General features: G+C 38.8%; 3 protein-coding genes across 4 annotated transcripts in view; 2 read left to right on the top strand and 1 right to left on the bottom strand.

Moving 5' to 3' along the window:
* The first annotated feature begins 814 nt into the window (after positions 1-814).
* Positions 815-6,122, top strand: cfap298 (cilia and flagella associated protein 298). The gene is made up of 8 exons (XM_088921559.1): positions 815-897; positions 1,164-1,316; positions 1,819-1,986; positions 2,748-2,815; positions 3,841-3,999; positions 4,680-4,811; positions 5,210-5,305; positions 5,823-6,122. Exons 2-8 carry the CDS (start codon positions 1,178-1,180, stop codon positions 5,931-5,933), a joined length of 873 nt encoding a protein of 290 aa, XP_088777685.1. The 5' UTR covers positions 815-897; positions 1,164-1,177; the 3' UTR covers positions 5,934-6,122.
* A 1,317-nt stretch (positions 6,123-7,439) lies between these two features.
* eva1c (eva-1 homolog C (C. elegans)) lies at positions 7,440-14,182 on the bottom strand. Of its 2 annotated transcripts, none has more exons than XM_088921495.1 (8): positions 13,973-14,182; positions 13,310-13,509; positions 12,742-12,865; positions 12,136-12,285; positions 11,739-11,882; positions 10,203-10,280; positions 9,281-9,370; positions 7,440-9,054 (listed from the first exon to the last, which is right to left on the bottom strand). In XM_088921495.1, exons 1-8 carry the CDS (start codon positions 14,085-14,087, stop codon positions 8,669-8,671), a joined length of 1,287 nt encoding a protein of 428 aa, XP_088777621.1. In that variant the 5' UTR covers positions 14,088-14,182; the 3' UTR covers positions 7,440-8,668. The 2 variants fall into 2 exon arrangements, with proteins under 2 accessions (XP_088777621.1, XP_088777622.1); XM_088921496.1 differs by having other exon boundaries at positions 8,589-9,054; positions 12,742-12,862.
* A 3,806-nt stretch (positions 14,183-17,988) lies between these two features.
* urb1 (URB1 ribosome biogenesis homolog) overlaps positions 17,989-18,244 on the top strand; it is a 47,257-nt gene continuing 47,001 nt past the window's right edge. Inside the window, exon 1 of the mRNA XM_088922361.1 lies at positions 17,989-18,194. Coding sequence (XP_088778487.1) covers positions 18,062-18,194 — 133 coding nt within the window. The 5' untranslated portion in view covers positions 17,989-18,061. The remainder of the gene's footprint in view (positions 18,195-18,244) is intronic.

Genomic DNA, 18,244 nt, shown 5'->3' with positions numbered 1-18,244 from the left:
AGGTGTGAGCCTGGCCAGTGCCTGGATGGGAGACCTCCTGAGAAAGCTAAGACTGCTGCTGGAAGAGGTGTTAGTGGGACCAGTAGGGGGTGCTCACCCTGTAGTTTGTGTAGGTCCTAATGCCCCAGTATAGTGACAAGGACACTATACTGTAAAAAAAGCGACATCCTTTGGAGGAGACGTAAAACCTAGGTCCTGACTCTCTATGGTCATTTAAAATCCCAGGCTGTTTCTTGAAAAGAGTAGGGCTGTCACCCTGGCATCCTGGCCAGATTTCTCATTGACCCTTACCAATCATGGCCTCCTAAAAAATCCCCATCTATGAACTGGCCTCATCACTCTGTTCTCCTCCCCACTGATAGCTGATGTGTGGTGAGCGTGCTGGCACACTATGGCTGCTGCTGCATCATCCAGGTGGGTGCTGCACGACGGAGGGTAGTCTCCATTACCTCTAAAGCACTTCGAGTGGAGTGTCCAGAAAAGACAAATTGTGCAGAAACAAATTAACCTCTCAGGATGTCTTTGGACAGTTGAAGGAAACCCATAGAAACATTAGGATACCATACAGACTCCACAAAGATAGCAGCTCAGGTCCAGAATTGAACCCAGGGTCCCTGGAATGCATGGCAGTAATGCTAACCACTGTGCCACCATGATTTGTTTTCAATTTTGTAATTTTGGATTATGTTTGAAGAAATCGACAACACTATTGAAACGGTGTGCAAAGGTAGTCGTTTATACCAGTGATAATACGGTAAGCCCCATGATTTTCCGGAACGACTGTAATTTACCGGAAGTAGTATTTGTGCGTTAGCGTTTTTACCTCAGAACTGGCCGGTTGTAGTTACTCTGGTGGAGGTAGTTTTACTTGTTCGCTCTTCGAAAATACTTAAAGAGGTAATGAAATTTGTTTTTTTCCACGAAAATGTAAATGTTACACTTAAGAGTGGTTTGAAAAAGAAAATGTTAGCATTCTGAGTACTTTTATTTTTAGTAAAAAAAAGATTGACAAACTGTTTGTGTTTTGTAACCATGGTAACCAATGTTCCTGTGTATTTGATAACTGCAGCATTTTACGATGATTAAGTACGCCTAAAATGTCTATTACAGTGAGATCGATCCCCCCTCGTTATTGCTCTTTCTGAAACGTGACCTGTTTTTAGTGTGCTTCTAAGCAATGGTCCAGTTGCACGTGAAACGCGGAGACGACAGCCAGTTTCTCTTCAACACTACCGTTGACACTGCGGTGGATGAGCTGATCAGCCAGGTTACAGCGATTTATAATGGGAGACTCAAAGTGGACAGGATTTGTTCAGGTGCGTCCCTGTGTTGTCTGTGTACACACGCAATACGCTGCATGTCAGGGCCAGTCATCATCCATTTTTATTTTGTGTTTTTATATTCTTTGGGAAGCACGGTAGCACAGTGCATTGCTGCCTCGCAGCGCTGGGGCCCTGGGTTCAATTCTGAATCTGGGGGTTCTGTCTGTATGGAGCTTGTTTGTTCTCTCCGTGTTTGTGTGTGTTTTCTCCCACAGTCCAAGAGCATACTGGAAGGTTCATTGGCTTTTGAGAAAACTGGCCCTGGTGTGAGTGTGTGTGTGTATGTGCCCTGCAATGGACTGGCGTTAAGTCCAGGGTGTATCCTGCCTTGCACTGGTTGCTTGCCAGGATTGAATGAATTGGTTAGAAAATGGATAGATGGATAAAAGTCTGTTGTTTGCTCATTGGTTGTATACTGTATGTGTGATTTTGTTTTTCTCATGTGACGGTATGTCATGTGAGTATCCTAATCTTTTCCGATATTTACTGTCACAAGAAATGGAAGAGCTTGCAGAGCATGGGATTACCCTCCCTCCAAACATGCAAGGCTTGACGGACGAGCAGATCGAGGACCTTAAGCTGCGGGATGGGTGGGCAGAGAAGTGTGTGCCTTGTGGAGGAGCCGAGTTCAAAAAGGATGAGATTGGAAGAAGGAATGGCCAGGGTATGAAAAAAGCCGATCCTCCGGTTTCTTCCGATCCTCTGGTTTCTTTCAAGAAAGGCTGAATGAGATCCCTGGATCAATTAACTACTGCCAAACAGACTAGGTGGGATAAATGGCCTCCTCTAATGCGTAACTGCTCTGTATTCATAAAAAAGTGTCCCTTATTCAGGGAAGTCTGTTTTATTCTATAGAGTAGATTCCTTATTGTCATGGTGACGTGCCCTTGGAAGATTAGACATTTCTAACAAGGTCTTTTCTCAGAGGTGTTTTCTCAGATGGCTGTTATTTCTGTGATGGCATGAGGGTATTTTTTGTATGAAATGAAATTTGAAATGCCCACATGTCAGTAAAAACAAAAACGAGCAACATGAATCATATTTTTCTAAAGGGGCACAAGATCCGGACAAAGGCTGTTAGACTTCATGCAAGGCTTAAGCTTTGACGACTAACCAAATATTTTAGCCTCATCCAAATAAAAAGCAGACAAGGAGCAATTTGATTGGTGCATTCATGGTGTTGAAAGAAAGAAATAGGGTTGACCCTAGCAATTATTATAGAACAAGAGTATTTTCCAATAACATAGCTGGAATAGGATTTTTTCAAACTGAGACATAGGGACATTTCTGGTGCCGATAGTTGTCAATATGTAAAATACAACTACAATTTAATATTTTATGTATCATGGTAGCATTATTTGATTTGATAAATTATTATTCCTCTTCTTTTCTTAGTAATTTTTACGATGCCTTTTCTCGTTCCAGCTCCAAATGAAAAAATGAAACAAGTGTTAAAAAAAACAATAGAGGAAGCTAACGCATTAATTTCTAAGGTAAGAGTTTTTCTTTTAAATCCATATTTTGACACCTGTATTTATGAAGTTTTGAAATATACAGAATTTTAGATTTTACAACAAAATGGTTGTGGATTAATGGTTCCTGACAGTAAAAAAACTCTTTACTGATTACACAGTGATGTGTAATTTCTCTCCTTGCTTCTTCAGCAAGATATTTTGGTTTACCTGTGGGCATTGCCTTGTTGTATGCATTTAACCTATGTAAAGTATGTGTGAGGTAGTGGGAGATAGCTTTGAAAGGAAGACACCTCTGATTGAAAAAAAATGTTGAATGAGGCACACCTGGTCTGATTGTGTAATTACATCTGTTTGCTGATGGTGTGAGGCCCAGGGAGTATTCAAGACTCATCCTGTGCTACTGCATCTAGACTCCTCTCTCAGCTGTGGTCTTCTAGCCACTGACACATCCTATTAGATCTGGTTCAGCTGGCCCTTTCTTTTTTTTGGCATTTCAACCCCATGGAGCCTAGCTAACAAACTACCAAACAAGCATCACAGGAGCTGGACAGGCGGTCCTCAGTACAGACCTAAGCTGTGTTTCCGCTATATTTTCTCACAGACCTGTAAGCCACCTCAGTCCGTTACTAAAGAAAACTCCCTGCACCACAGCTCTCATTCACTACCTCCTTACAGCCTGGAGTCTAGACTCAGACTGAAACAGTTTTCCTCTTCACTGTTCTTCTCAGTTAGCCAGAAGACTGTTTTATTCTATGCAGACAGCTTATCCTTACAGCTTTCTTCCTCTTCGTGGTTTTTATCTCCATCTGACTGCTAATTACTCAGTCAGATGAAGTGTGTATCATTCTACAGGTCATTTTGATTAAGAAGTCTTGTTTCAACATATCCGCTTCTAAATGTGTACGATGATGAGTGAACTATGACAGAAGTTGGTACAAATGTTATACAGACAGTCGTACAGGACTATATTTCAGTTAGTGGAAACTTTTAGTAGTTTTTTTTAGACTGATTTGTACTAAAGCTGTTTGAAATGTCTTTTTCAGAAACAAGTTCAAGCCAATGTATGTGTAACTCTGGAGATGATAAAAGATGCCCTTGATCAACTCCGGGGTGCAGTTATGATAGTTTATCCAATGGGGCTTCCTCCACATGACCCAGTCAGGATGGAGTTTGAAGATCAAGAAGACCTCTCAGGCACACAGGTAGATACCCTGTGATCCCTTTCATTAGACTAGCCTTGGCAAGATAAAGGTGACACTTAGTATATATATATTTTCTCAAAGAGCCACTAATTGCAGGCAAGCCTGTTCAGCCCTGTGCCTGCAATACCGGCTGCTGGTGCACAGTAAGTGCCCATCAGCGACATGGACTGGTCAAACTGGTAACATCCAGGACAGCAAATTGATCTGGCACTTCAGGCTGAGACATTACCAAAGTAGTGTAATTCCAAACCAGTTAATTTAGCAATCTTCATTAAATGAATATAAAGATTGGGACCCACCACTAATAGCAATAAAACAGTAAGGACGTTTGACATGATAAACACACAGGCCACAACAGTTGGATGTACTTGAACATATTTTCCCACAGTAATCAAACATGCACCTCTGCACAAAGCCACAGCCCAAGAGGAATGATCTGGAAAAGGTCTCTGAAACAGAGTGTGGTGGACTTCATAGTAAAAACTTTCTGGACCTAAGCAGGGAAAACAATGATTACATTCACGTCACTGAAAACAAAACTGTAACAACATGGAAATGAATGCACTACTACACATTTCAGTGTAGATTATATCTTTTAAGTTCTGTATATGCATATAATATTTTTATTTCATTCTCTATCACACTTCCACATCACTTTATTTACCTTTTGGTACTTTAAGGCAGCATTGCAGGTGATTCCTCCAGAAGAGTCGCAGCTGTGGTGGGCAGCAAAGGAGTTGCAAAGGGGGAAAAAACTACAAGAATACGTGGGAAAAAATGAGAAGACAAAAATTGTGGTGAAGATACAGAAGGTATGTGGTAAACTGTAACACACACCTCTTTCATTCATGTACTGTTATTGAAGAGTGTATCACACATAATGTGAAGTGGGTTTGGTAAAGGCAAAAATTGCCCTTTGCCCTGTATTTTGTCTGGGAAGCCTCCTGTTCACAAGCTGTGGCAACAAGACATGGTAGATCAAGTTTTTTGTTTTAGTTTTGTGACAGGCACATTATTGCCTAATAAGTTGTGGTACAGGAGCTTTTTTGCTTGTTTTCAGTTTGGCACACGAGTCCTAAAATTGTTGGTGGTGAAATGGACTTCTGGATGTGGTGCTCTAGCGTCTTTATCCAGTAGTGTTTTAAATTTTGAACATCGTTATTATCTTTGGAAAATAATGATGTATAATCTCATATTGTATATGAACAAGCGAGGACAAGGAGCTCCTGCTCGTGAGCCAGTGATTAGTGCAGAGGATCAGAAGCAGATGATGCTGCATTACTACAAGCGTCAAGAGGACCTCAAGGTAGGTGTTTCTTTTAAATTTCTTTGGCTTAACCCATTTATCTCCCCATAACAAAATTTATACTGAACTCTGTACACAGTATTTACAGACCACACGCCCTGAACTGAAAATGTTACAGTACAGTAACACAACATTAACAGATAATGTTTCTGGGCTAAAAATGCTGAAATATCAGTTTGCAACAACAATTGTATAATCTTTTTTTTAAACCTCTAATATTCTGCATCTATTTAATATCCTTATCCCTGAATATATGAACATCCTGTGTACCACAGATTAGATTTTCCTGTAATCCAGAGGTTGAGCAGGCCTGAGAAAACAAAAGGTAGAAAGCAGGTTCTCTTTCTACCTTGTTAATGGTGTTTTTATCACACAATGTGGTGATAAATTTAATTATCTGCAGCTATAACATTCCTTGTACTTTATAATAAGCAGTCCATATCATTTTGAAACTTTTGGATTGCTTTTGCATTTAAAGATCCTTAAAGTCTCCTGTGAACACTCCTTTTGATCCTAGAAACTGGAAGAAGCTGATGATGATTCACACCTGAACTCTGACTGGGCAGACAGACAAGCGCTGAAGAGGCAGTTTCAGGGTCTCGCCAATATCAGATGGGCACCCCGATAAGTCAGAAAATTACAGCTTAGTTATGCTTTCATCGTGGTACCTCTGACATTTGGAGTGATTTTTCTCAAATGCTTTGCAACTCTGTTAATATAGGTTTTTATATAACATTTCCCAGCGATCAACCTAAACTGTGAATACCCCTTATTTATTTTTCCTGAGGTACATAGAAATAAAATTTATATATAAAAATTGCTTTTATCATTTTTGCATAATTCTCGGTGAAAACAGATATCTGTATTGGCTGCCTAGCAAGTATCTTAACTTACTGTATATAGTAACAGCTGTGTTGGAACAATGTCTAAATTTTGAATGCTTTTATTATTAAAAATAAACATAAGGATTTAAGAATTATATTACCAAAACTGCAGTATAATGTGGAGTAAGTCTTCATACCATTTTCCCCAGCATTATATATGTTCTCCTTCTGTATCCATAACTGCTGTTACTATATGTATTTTGTAGAGAGTGAGAGTACCATTTACCACAACTGTATGCTGTATGTGTGTGTGTATATACAAGTATATCAACATAAAAACTAAGGTTTCCTTAATGTAAAAGCACTACATCGTGACACATAAGAACATTTCTTTGATGCTCTAAATTCTAGTGTAGGATCCTGTTTCTTAAACAGTAATGTTGAGTAGACTGACACAGGCAAGTTTTGGTGCACGGTGAAGATAGGAGTTTCTCAGCCCAGTAATATGTTTCTTGAAGGATTTACTGTACCACTTAAACTAATGTTTTTCTTCTGTTCATTTTGCAACATGCCAATATACATCTACATATATACATCTAGCTTTTTGACCCCTTTTTGACAGATGCGCTTTTAGTTCAAGGCCAAGTTGGAGTCTAATCATTCTGTGCACATACAAGATTAATGGTAGAATATTTGGGGTTGGTAACATGGAAAAGTGAAGTCATGTGTAGTTCTTTTCAGTAAGGTAAAATAATTCCTTCTTTAAAAATTGAATAGAGGCCCCAAGAGAGGATGATGCATAATGTTGCCTCCCTTCCGATTGTTAATTTTCTGTATATATTTATTTGCTGGTTTTAAGGAAGTGACTAAAAAGTGGTGAGTTTTATTTTGTTTAAATACTGACAGACAGGCAATGGGAGAGCAGCTTACCACAGTTTGTGAAATCAGCTTTAAATGTCTTCTGTATTTTGTCATTTGGAATTTGAGTTCCTTCAATACCCGGGAGTAGGATGCAACACCTTTCCTCTCTTTGTCTGCACTCTTGGCACTCGCAATAAGAAAACCCTTCAGCTCTTTATACAAATGATATTGCCATATTATGCACTCCCCCTGTAAGTGTAGGTGAAAGACATTCACTCTACAAAGCATAAGGCTGAAGAATCCAAACCTTCACTATGTTACAGTATTTTGTTTTCCACTAAAGAAACCTAAGAACAGTATTATAAAGGTATGACAAGCTGCTGAGATCAGGAAATTAGTGAACCATAATGGAAACACAAATGTAAAAACTGATTCACTTCCTCTTGTCACTGTTTCTGTTTCATTGAATGGTGTTACACCTCCAACATTTTAATCAATTTCACCATACTCTCCGTATCTGCTAATTACATTTACAAGAATATGGAGAATGTACTGTATATTCCTTTAGAAGTAGCATTTAAAATTTTGAAAGGTCTCCCAAATGTTTTTAAAGCCCATTCCATTTGTTAGCTACAAGATGTAGATGCAAGATGTTCGATTTCATATATTCATACATCAAAAAAAGTTCCAAACAGATGTAGTTAAAATGACATCAGATTGCTAGTAACTCATGGAATGAAGAGACACGTTTTTTTAAATTAAACACTTCCTGTTCTCTATCCTTTATCAGCTTGTCCTCCTATCTGTACTGAGCTTCAATCAGTGGACAGTATTGATTTTGCCAGTAACTTTAAGTCTTTAACTCATTTTGATTTGTAGTTAAAAAGTTTTTTTTTCAGGTTTTGGTGCCTATTTTCCAGATTAAGATGTTAGCCAAACATACTGGGATGAAAGCTATTGAATACGAAGAATTCATTTCTACAGCACAGCTAAGGCAACTTAGGCAAAAGAGTGAAATTAATTTCTGTTGACATTCTTTAAGAGAAAAAAAAGTAGCAACAGATACCAGGTAGTTATAAATCTTTTCAGCTTTAATGCCACGTAACCTGCTATCCCTGCGAGTGAAGTGCAGGATAGTATTTGTGCTGGTTTCCTATGGTTAACAATGATTAACATAGTTCATGCTTGATCACTGGCCGCCTGCTTTTGCAGAGACTTTATCAAGCATTAAGTAATGCTACTTGTGTGTGTGCTATCGCCGCCTTCCTGCCATAGGCTGACCTGTATTGAATCTGGCCCTGAAAGGAGCATTCCAATGACAGCTTTCCTGTGGATGTTCTGAATGTCTCCTGCAGAACATCCACGACAGAACAGAACCTCCTCCCTCCCCCCCAGATATTAGAAAGTTTCTCTTCCTCATACAGAAAGACCTTTCGGCTTTCATGGACTTAGAAAAACACATCTGGAAAAAAAAAACAGTTTGTTTTGGTGGATAGAGTACACAGTGATTAATGCAATATGATGTGGCCCCAGACAGAAGTTCAGTCAAAATATAACCTTCTTTATCACTGTATTTCAGATTTCGCAATGGCATTTATAGTCTCTTGAGGAGTACAGAACTGTTTTGGAGTACTCCGGTGCTCTCATTTCATTCTGAATGCAGCCAGTGAGAAGTTGTCTAATGAAATGGAGCACCTGTCCAGTTTTCTGTGGAATACTGGCTTGAATCTTTGGTCCCATTCAAGCAGGTGTTCATCCAGATCTCTAGCAGGATTCGGTCACGCCTCGCTATCCTCTCTGCCATGTCAGCTGCTTCGGCAGTGTCCTGGGCTTCACTGGGGCCGAGACCCTTCCTCACACTGGAGACCGTAGAGCTGTTGTGCTCTGAGTCTTCCTCAGACTCTTCTTCATCCTTCCCTCCTTCCTCCGTAACCAGGCTCTTCTGCTGCCGGTGAGCTCTCGGGCCCCCCGGACAGGACACCTGCACTGCCAGGGCGCAGAGAGCACACAGCAGCCCCAGGCACACGCTGGAAATGAACAGCAGTGCAGCTCTTTCAGCATGCTCTGAAGAAAAGAGAGCACTGAGCCATTACTATTGTAAAAGTGTATTTCGCAATCTTATCTATATCTACAGCATTTGAACTTGGATCATTTCAATAACATCTAAAACACTATGCTTATGAAATTCTGGAGAGCAAAGCACAAAGTAGATCAGTTTTACATTACTTTTTTTACTCTTTTAATCCCAACCATCCTGCACAATGTAATCACAATCAAACCATGCCCCTACCTTTTAAGTAACCGTATGTCATCAGAGCGTTGCTAACAATAATGTTGCTGTTGTCTGGGTGCCTTGATCCTTTGGGTTTTAGAATTAGCCCTGTTTGTCATCAAAACAATAAAAGAAAGTGATGCACAATTTGTTTTTCTTGAAAAGAATGCACACCACCCACAACTGACAATGATCATGTTCTAACAATGGAAAAAGTCTGGCATATGCTTCTTTTGATATCTTTTATTCCAATTTTACAATCCTTGTATTATGATCTTCAGTTTGGTTCCATTTCTCTGACGTATGTGTGCCATATACTTTTGATTAATTCAATGTTTCTGTTTTTCCTATCTCACAGAATTGAAAATGCTTTTATACACTTAAGTAGATTCCATATATATATATATGCTAATATCCTATCTGCCTGATCGCACATTCAGAAACAAGTACAGATACAGTATGACATTAGATATGAGTACAATCCTTAACTAGATCAAAAAGTTATACCCCTGGCCAAAGAAAGTTTTCCTGTTAAAACTAAAAGGTTACACCTCATCTGAATGTCTGCTCAGTACCATCTAATTTGATCTGCCCTAACTGCAAAAGCTGTTTTGTATTAAGAGTCACATTAATCCTTTTTCAGTGATCAAGATTTAGCTTTACCATGCTGATGACCCCGTAATAAGGACCAAATGGCTGTTTGGTGGTTGACTGTCTTGAGCTAATCAATACAAAGCATGATTAAAAGTAGTGTTGTGAAATAAGTATGACTAATTCATATCCATAGACCCTGATAGCACTCCAGTCCATTGTAGGGCACTAATTAATTTTTACCACTATATATATAATGCAGTAATATGTAACCATTTCATTTGTATATTTCACTTCAGTGTTGTTTTTTCTTAGTGTACCAATACTCAGATTACTGTTAGAAGCTTACCATTTCCATCATTTTGTTTTGGAGCTGAGGTAGGATTCAACACGCTTGGATCAGCTTCTCTAAGCAATATCCAAGGAACTGTCAGAAAAACACAATGCATTTCTGAGCCTGGCACAGATTCAAGATTTTTTTAAAGCAGCAGTTTCTAACATGCTTCTGCTGTTCGATATAGGGTATATTTAGAAAGGAATAACCATGGATAGTGGTATGAAAATATTGATGTAAAGCATTTATTCCTTAGATTGAGAGGTCTTTATTCCTTAATTTTTCCTTATTTTATGATTTAATTTGTGAGTTACCCATACAAAATAATTAATAATTATTAATGCTATACTTTATAGTTGTAGTTTACACTCAGGCAATGCACTTTTGCATATTTCTCTATGCAGAAGATGTTATCAGAAGAGGTTTTATAAGAGACCAAATGTGAATTTTGGTAAAGACATAAGGAAATAACATGCCAGAAATCTGAATTAGTTTAATTAGAAATTGAGTGATTATATGTTCTTTTTGTGGGTTTGCTGTTAAAAATTGTAACACATTATCTACTGCAACATGTTTTCATTTAAAGTCTAGGTCAAGAATCGAGTCCAGTATTGTGCGTTATATTAATTCTTGCAATCTAGGGGTACTTGTTCCTCATTGGTTCTGTTTTCATAAACTTTAATTTGTTTTAATAAAACTATAATTTGGAGCAAATACAGTCATGTTGTATTATTATGCTGATATTTAACATAATGATAGCAAAAGCAAGTTACAAATGTTTACTTCAAACTTTGACAGTATTACAATAGGTAGAATATTTTCATCTCTTACAGGAAGATTTACAGGAAGTCTCAATGGTAGTCGAAGTACAATGGCAAATGTATATGCTATTACATCTGACCCACAGAAGGAAAATATTTGCTTTCTGATACAATATGTTAAGTGGTATTTTGTCTTCAGTTTATCAGCTACCCTGAAAGTTTAGTCACGCAAACTGCGTAATGTGACTACTTTTCTTTTTCCTTACTTACATATGTGTGTTATGTTAGAATTGTTTGATAAAGTAGTAACCAACATTTAGAATATTGTATATTCTTCTAGAGAAGAACACCCAGGCTTGAGGGAAAGACTGCAAAAGTACTCAATTCCAGTATTCAATATCCTCAAAGGTATTCACAATTAACCCTGTAAACTTCTTCAGAATTAGCAGTGGAACCCGAACTAGTAGTCAACAAAATGGAAACTATGTGCAAGTTCACTTAAATCTGAGAGAAGGAGGCACTTCTTTACACTTAGGGTTGTTAGAGTAGGGAACAGGCTATCCAGCCATATGGTTGAAGCTGAAACCCTGGGTTCTTTAAAGAAATGGATGGATGAGATCCTCAGTTCAGTTAGCTTCTAACTACTAAATGAGCCAAATTCCCTCTTCGTGTCTGTAACCTCCCTTCGACGATCTTTTATATAACCAAATAATAACCCACAGTGTATCCCTCACGTAAACACTGTAACTATTCTCTCTTTGTCTTGTTAAGAAAGGGATATTACTCATACCACAGGCATACACAATGCTGAGATACTTTCTTGTTCCTGGGAAGCATGGGTTCCTGAAGTGTTTGTCGTCAACCAAAATAACGCACTTCTGTTTGGCGTAGCAAATCTTCGACACGAAGTGCACGGCATTGTGGTCTAAACATTCTGCAGAGAATATAAAGGAAGATGTTAACACTTTAAGCAGTAACACGGCCTACTACTACAACACTTACAAATTAGACATGAACTGACAGTGTTAGAGTGAAGGACCTTGTTTTCTATATGTTTTCTACTGCAGTAATGTAAACTTTCTTAGACCAAACATTACAGGAGACACCAATTAGTGGCAAAGTGTCTTGATTTTTGTGATAAATGCCTTCATTCTGCAGTATCCTACTGTTTGCTTTTATGATCTCACCAAAAAGAGGTGAATTTCCTTGTGAAGAGCAGATGTTGTCTTCTTCCAGTTGCCTTCCATAGACTGCAGAGTAGATGTTTATCACACGAGGGGATTTGCAGTGGAGTTTTAGTTGCTCATTTTCACATGCGATTTTGGCCTTGTGCTCAGCTGGGAGAAGAAAAAACACAGAGTATGTAAGAATGGCCCATCTAGCTTGTTTGGTTTTTCATTTGATAATTAATCTCAGGATATCCAGTCATTTCCTGAAAGAGGCCAGGGTACTACACATAAAAAAATTCATTTCTAAGTTAAAAGATAAATGTCATAGATATAATCTATGTCATAGATATAATCATTATTATTCCTGTTAAAGGTCATGGCAATCACACATCTATCCTGTAAGCATAAAGTGCAAGGTAGGACTAAACCTGGTCTTAAGACCCTGAGTGTACTCAATTTAGAGACAATAATTAACCTATCCAATATGCCCCTGAAAGATGGGAAAAAACTCCCAGCAAAATCCCACAGAAACACAGGGTGAACACGCAAACTCCTCACAGAAGGCACCGCAGTACAGAATCGAACCCAAAACGTACGTTCACCAGTTTTGAAAGAATCACTTACTTGGTTTGCATTTGTAAGACACCAGAAGATATTTGGGTGTCCCAGGACAAGGGTCACGTCCAAAAACATGGTTGCTGACCAGAAGCTGACAGGCACGATATCCCTGACACTCATCCAGAAGCTTCTAAAGAGTAAGACAGACTGGTTTAAAACACATTTTGCCAAAATAATCCATTTTGACCAGCCATTTTTATTTATCAAAAAAACAAATAATCTCATGCACCTGTTACCAGAGTACTACTAGAAATGATATTAAGAAAGTAATTTGACCAGCCCGAAAAGAGGAAAAGCAGAGCTGGTCAGTTTGCCTCAGAACCAATGGCTGGCAGTGGGTACCTGGCAGAAACAGACTGTCAATGTTGTGGCTAAGCACACACTTGGCCAGGGACTTGTTCCATCAACATTTTGGAATTAAAGTGTTAAAAGACCTGCGCACACACAAAAATACTTCGAGTAAGAAGTGGTCTGAATGCTTTTAGGTGCGTTTTCTTTCATACTAATCACGTATGAGATTTGTGCGAGTGAAGTACGGGTGTAGTAGTATTTATTTCAGAAAATGCATAGTTACCTGCAAAGCAGTTAACGATGAGCAGGTTTGGTTACTTGCTCTCTCCAAAGAGTAAGCAGGACTTCGGCAAAGCTCGGGTTCGGAGCGTCCGTATAATGCTGACAGGACCGTGATGGTGGAGTGCCTCGGACATTGGAGATACAGCCTCTCGCCATCGCAGGCGTGAACTGAATGGCTTTTTATTATCCTAGACAAGTAACCTACAACACACGATTCAAACATAAAATATTTAAATAAATGGAGTAATCTCCCACTCATCGAAAATTGGGAATGTGAAAATGGAATAGGTTTTTACTGTATTTTGTTTCAAATTTTCAAATGTCTTTTTAAATCCATACTGATGGAAATTAGATATGTTAGACATTTCCTAAAAAACATCAGTAATCGCTTGTTTCGTTCTTAATACACATTATATTATATTTCATTCTTATATACCCATATTATTTTATTTCTACAAGTCCTGATTCTATTCGAGCCTGGATCAACACGCAAGTCTCTTTCATGCATTCTTCGACCAAGTGACAATTCATTCCTATGCCGTAACCTTATGAAAAGTAAGGTTATATGTTAAATAGAAAAATAAAGTTTATGTCTTAATAAGTACGCCAATTTTGCTATAGGGAAAGGAGATCACTTAGGAGCGGGAAAAACAAAAAGACTTACCCGAAAAGTCTGCTAAAGCGTGCATTTCTTTGGTCCACACGAGAAAGATGTAATAAACTATATTAAGGAAAGACCCCTTCTGGATCTTAAACGAGCCCCCATCAAAGCCGTACATGATGGTGAATTCTCAGTCCCTGAGATCATATTCAAATTCCAGAGGTTATCAAAGCCTGAAATATCCTGACTCCAGTAAAAAAAATTACTCGGATGCCTAACACCCACGCAGTTCTACTTGTCCATAGACTCAATGGGTCTACTTCAGAAAGTATTGGATTATTCATATCCGATGTGGGTTCACTTTACTGACCGTCCGCATACGGTACCAGAAGTCTTGAATGAGTTCACTTTAATATCATACCTCATACTCCAGCGAATTCTTCTCCGCTTGTATTAGTTTAGATACATCATGATCACACCTGGCTACAGCAACCGTTCTCACAGTCCCTTTTACGAGTATCAGCAAGGTGAAAAGGCATAAGACTACCAAAAACCAACAGCGGGAAGAATCAGGTTATCACTCTCCACTAGGCAGTAGAAAGAGGAGTTAAAATCATTGCAGTTAAACGGAGGGAAACGGAACACGGCTCCACTCTACGTCGTCCTCGCTTCTGTGCTTATATAGTAATTATTTCATTGCAGTACGAGATGCACCTAAAACACTGCGAGATTCGGCACAGTTCAGCTGAAATTCAACATGCGCAACAAGTTAAAGCGCCCGAAACACAGCACAGTCTTCTGCTGCGCTGGAGTCAAGCCAGGCAAAGGCAGAAAAGAGAACCGCGTATTTATCACGGTTGTTCTTGCCTGGGTCAGTTATGCTTTAAATAAAAAAATACACACTCTAATGCGCAGTCCAAATGTAGACGTATTTGACTCTAGCAAAAAAGAAGTCGTAAAACAGCTGGATGAAATCGTCACCGTGGGCGTGGCATTAATTTATCCTCGCTGGGGTGAAGGTTGCTGCTAAATCTTCTGTTGTGCCCAGGATAGCATTCTTGACTCTCTCCTCGTCGGTTGACTTACTTTGTTTGCTGTTGTTTTCGTGTGGTAAATATATCCAGTGAAACAGTAAAAAATAACTGTACATGCAAGCTATTTAAATTAATGATCCCAGGTCTCAATGACAATTTGCTACTACCATGTGTTTAAATGGCTGCCAGAGACTCTTTCGTATTCATGGACCCTAACAGCGTTAATATTCATTCTTCTGTCGCTTCATACTGGTAGAACACACCGTCACTCGTCGGCATGAAATACAGTAATTGTACAGTACTGCAGGCTACATCCGGTATTGCAGCCACTCTCGTTTTGATGCTACTACTGTTATAACAGTGCTATCCTTAAAACTTAATTGTCGTTAGATCTTATACTGTATGTAGGTTAAACTAATATTGGCTTAGTAGATTACGATAATCATTGTCTGATATATGAGAAACTTGAACAGTAGTTATATGACCCTGCAACTCACAACTGAAGCTAAGCTGGTGTGAGCCTGGATGGGGAACCTCTTGGGAAAGCAAAGGTTGCTGCTGGAACAGGTGTCAGTGGTGCCAGTAGGGGGCGCTCACCCTGCACTTTGTGTGGGTCCTAATGCCCCAGTATAGTGATGGGACACTATACTGTAAAAAGGTGCCGTCCATCAGATGAGACGTAAAACCGAGGTCCTGACTCTCTGTGGTCAATAAAAATCCTAGGGGATTTCTTGAAAAGAGTAGGGGTGGTACCCCAGTGTCCTGGTCAATTTTCCCATTGACCTTTACCAATCATGGCCTCCTAATAATCCCCATTTACAGTATAGGCTTCATCACTCTGTTCTCCTCCCCACTGATAGCTGGTGTCTATTGTATGTTTTGTATGTTTTCATTCAAACATTATATGAAAAATAAATATAACATAACTTAAAAGATATTAACCCATAGAAAGTCATTACACAGCACACTTACTGAAATCCACACAGGTTACCAGAACCTGTAAGTTTACTTTCCCACAATCACCCTAAGCCCCTATAATTACACAATAGTCCTTAATTTTTGTACATAATTGTACAAAAATTACACCTAATTGCATTTCCCAATAAACCAATACACATTTATTGTCAACTCATTTATTGAGTAGTTTTATTGAATATGGGATAGTGGAATTCTTCTTGTTGTATCTGCATTGAGGAGCTCGGAAGCATCTGTCCTAACCCTAACACCTAGTTTAAACATATTCTTAATATAGCAGTTGGAAAACTCTGCTCAAGTGGCTGCCCACTATCTTAGAAAACATCATCAAGAATCTGGACAATCTTGGCTTTTGTTGCACAGAAATCCACACTGCATGACTGTGTGTATACCACAGAACTGAAAAACATGGACAAAAAAGTTTGATTACTGACACCAAAACCATAACCTGCAATGAAAGTCTAATACTGTTAAAAACATGATCAAAGAAACGAACAATGGAAATTAACGTAGTTTAAGGAGAGTTGCTTGTTCTTGATTATTGATTGTTATAACTAAGTTCCATTGCTTGATTTGAGTCAGTGCTATGCTTTGTTTACCCATAGTGTTGTTTCAATTAATTAGATACATTTTGTAGATAATTGGAACATAACTGATAGTGTAAAGTATAAGAAAATGATGGCAGTCTGTGTGAGAGGGTCCGATGTGTAGAGAATATGAAAAGCTAGAAATTGGCTCCAAAATTAGTTTTGCTGTTTGTATCGTGATTTTCGGGTTTTCCAGCGCGTCCCCTTGATCACATACAGAGACAGAGTCCAGCACATGCGCACTAGCAAAACAGGTATTGCCTGTATAATTAGGAATTGTGCTTCGGACCATTCCGGCTTCTCCGATACGAAAGTCCAACATCAAGCAGTGCCTTATCTGTGAAACTGTATAGGAGGGAGATCCCAGAGCTTCATGCAGCCTCTTTACAAGCACAGAGTTTTATCTCTGTATTGTAGAACGTCGACAGGGCGCGTTATGCAGCCATCTGTATTTTATTCAATAATTACATTACATTTATTACATTACATTTCACAGTATGTGTGAAACAGCAGGATTTATAAGGCGCCAGGTTTGCATGGTAGCGCAGTGGTTAGCATTGCTGCCTTCCAGTGCTGTCTCTCTGGATTCAATTGCTGGGGTTCTATCTGCGTGGAGTTTGTATGTATCTTCCATCCTACACTTGGGTTTCCTCTGGCTGCTTGGTTTCCTCCCGCAGTCCAAAACCCTATTGGTAGTTATTTGGCTTCTGAGATAATTGGCCATGGTGCGAATTAAATTTAAAAATATATTTTATCTTTGTGAAGGAATTGTCAGACATTTTGCACATACTAGGTAACAGCATTTAAATGTGTCATACTGTATATATTTCACATCAACTTACTCCATGGGATCCTGGAATTGCTATTGTAGAAAATACAGCCGCGCCGTCTTAGCACTACATCTAATGGTCAAAAACCTTATACTGACTTCCTGCAAAGATACTGTATTGTATGTTATTAACCTGGAAAGATTATGCCATGTATAGCTAGCTGGACTGACGTTACTGCAATATGAAATGCATCCTGTTTATTGTGGAGGGTTTAATTATTGTTCACACGCTAAACCATGCTTTATTCATAAGCTATCATACGTAAACATCTTACTAGTAATTCATTACATGCACATAAGAATATTGTTTGAATTGTTTTTTTTTATTGTACACAGCATTAAAATATTAATTTAAAAATAAACCCTTAAATCTCACATAGAAACGTAAAACAAATCTCTTCTCTACTACTTTACTATGTGCTGTCCTATTTCAGAACTTATGTAAACCAGCCTTCACGGTACAGCAGGCAAAAAGAGAGGCATAAAATCTCTTCCTCTCAGACATTGCACCATCTGAGTGACAATGGAAAGTAACAAACTGGAAGAAGCAGAAACAGAGGGGTAAAATGTACACAAGTTTCATTTACACAACCTGTGTTGCCGTGGGGTCTCTTCATTGAGACGGACCGGTTTCCGGTAGTGTTGACGCACGTGTGTCAGTGTGTTTAGTACTCTTTTAGTAAAGTAGGAGTGAAGAGTGGTTGAGTACTTCGGGTTACGAGAAATCATGGCGAAAAAACGCAAAAATGAAGATTCAACGGAATCTGATACACAGGAAAAGAAACCCAAAGTATCTGAAGTTGAGTTGAATGGAACTGTATTTAAAAGCATGTTAAAAGAGCCTACCAAAGCAAAGAAAGGTACTGTACATGTCACTTGTTCAACCCTGAAGCTTAATTAAAATAAGATC

Source organism: Atractosteus spatula, chromosome 7 (genome assembly GCF_055471065.1).
Source record: "Atractosteus spatula isolate fAtrSpa1 chromosome 7, fAtrSpa1.hap1, whole genome shotgun sequence".
NCBI classification, from domain to species: Eukaryota; Metazoa; Chordata; class Actinopteri; order Semionotiformes; family Lepisosteidae; genus Atractosteus; species Atractosteus spatula.
This window is presented reverse-complemented; position numbering and strand designations above follow the sequence as displayed.

Bases quoted from the DNA above. Each gene is read 5' to 3' on its own strand.
- cfap298 (XM_088921559.1), top strand. From the start codon at position 1,178: ATGGTCCAGTTGCACGTGAAACGCGGAGACGACAGCCAGTTTCTCTTC. The intron at 1,987-2,747 runs GTATGAAAAAAG...TTCTCGTTCCAG, and splicing joins TGGAAGAAGGAATGGCCAGG to CTCCAAATGAAAAAATGAAA. The intron at 4,812-5,209 runs GTATGTGGTAAA...TATATGAACAAG, and splicing joins TTGTGGTGAAGATACAGAAG to CGAGGACAAGGAGCTCCTGC.
- eva1c (XM_088921495.1), bottom strand. From the start codon at position 14,087: ATGTACGGCTTTGATGGGGGCTCGTTTAAGATCCAGAAGGGGTCTTTC. The intron at 12,866-13,309 runs GTAACTATGCAT...CTTACTCTTTAG, and splicing joins CATCGTTAACTGCTTTGCAG to AAGCTTCTGGATGAGTGTCA. The intron at 9,055-9,280 runs GTAGGGGCATGG...TCTTTTCTTCAG, and splicing joins GACATACGGTTACTTAAAAG to AGCATGCTGAAAGAGCTGCA.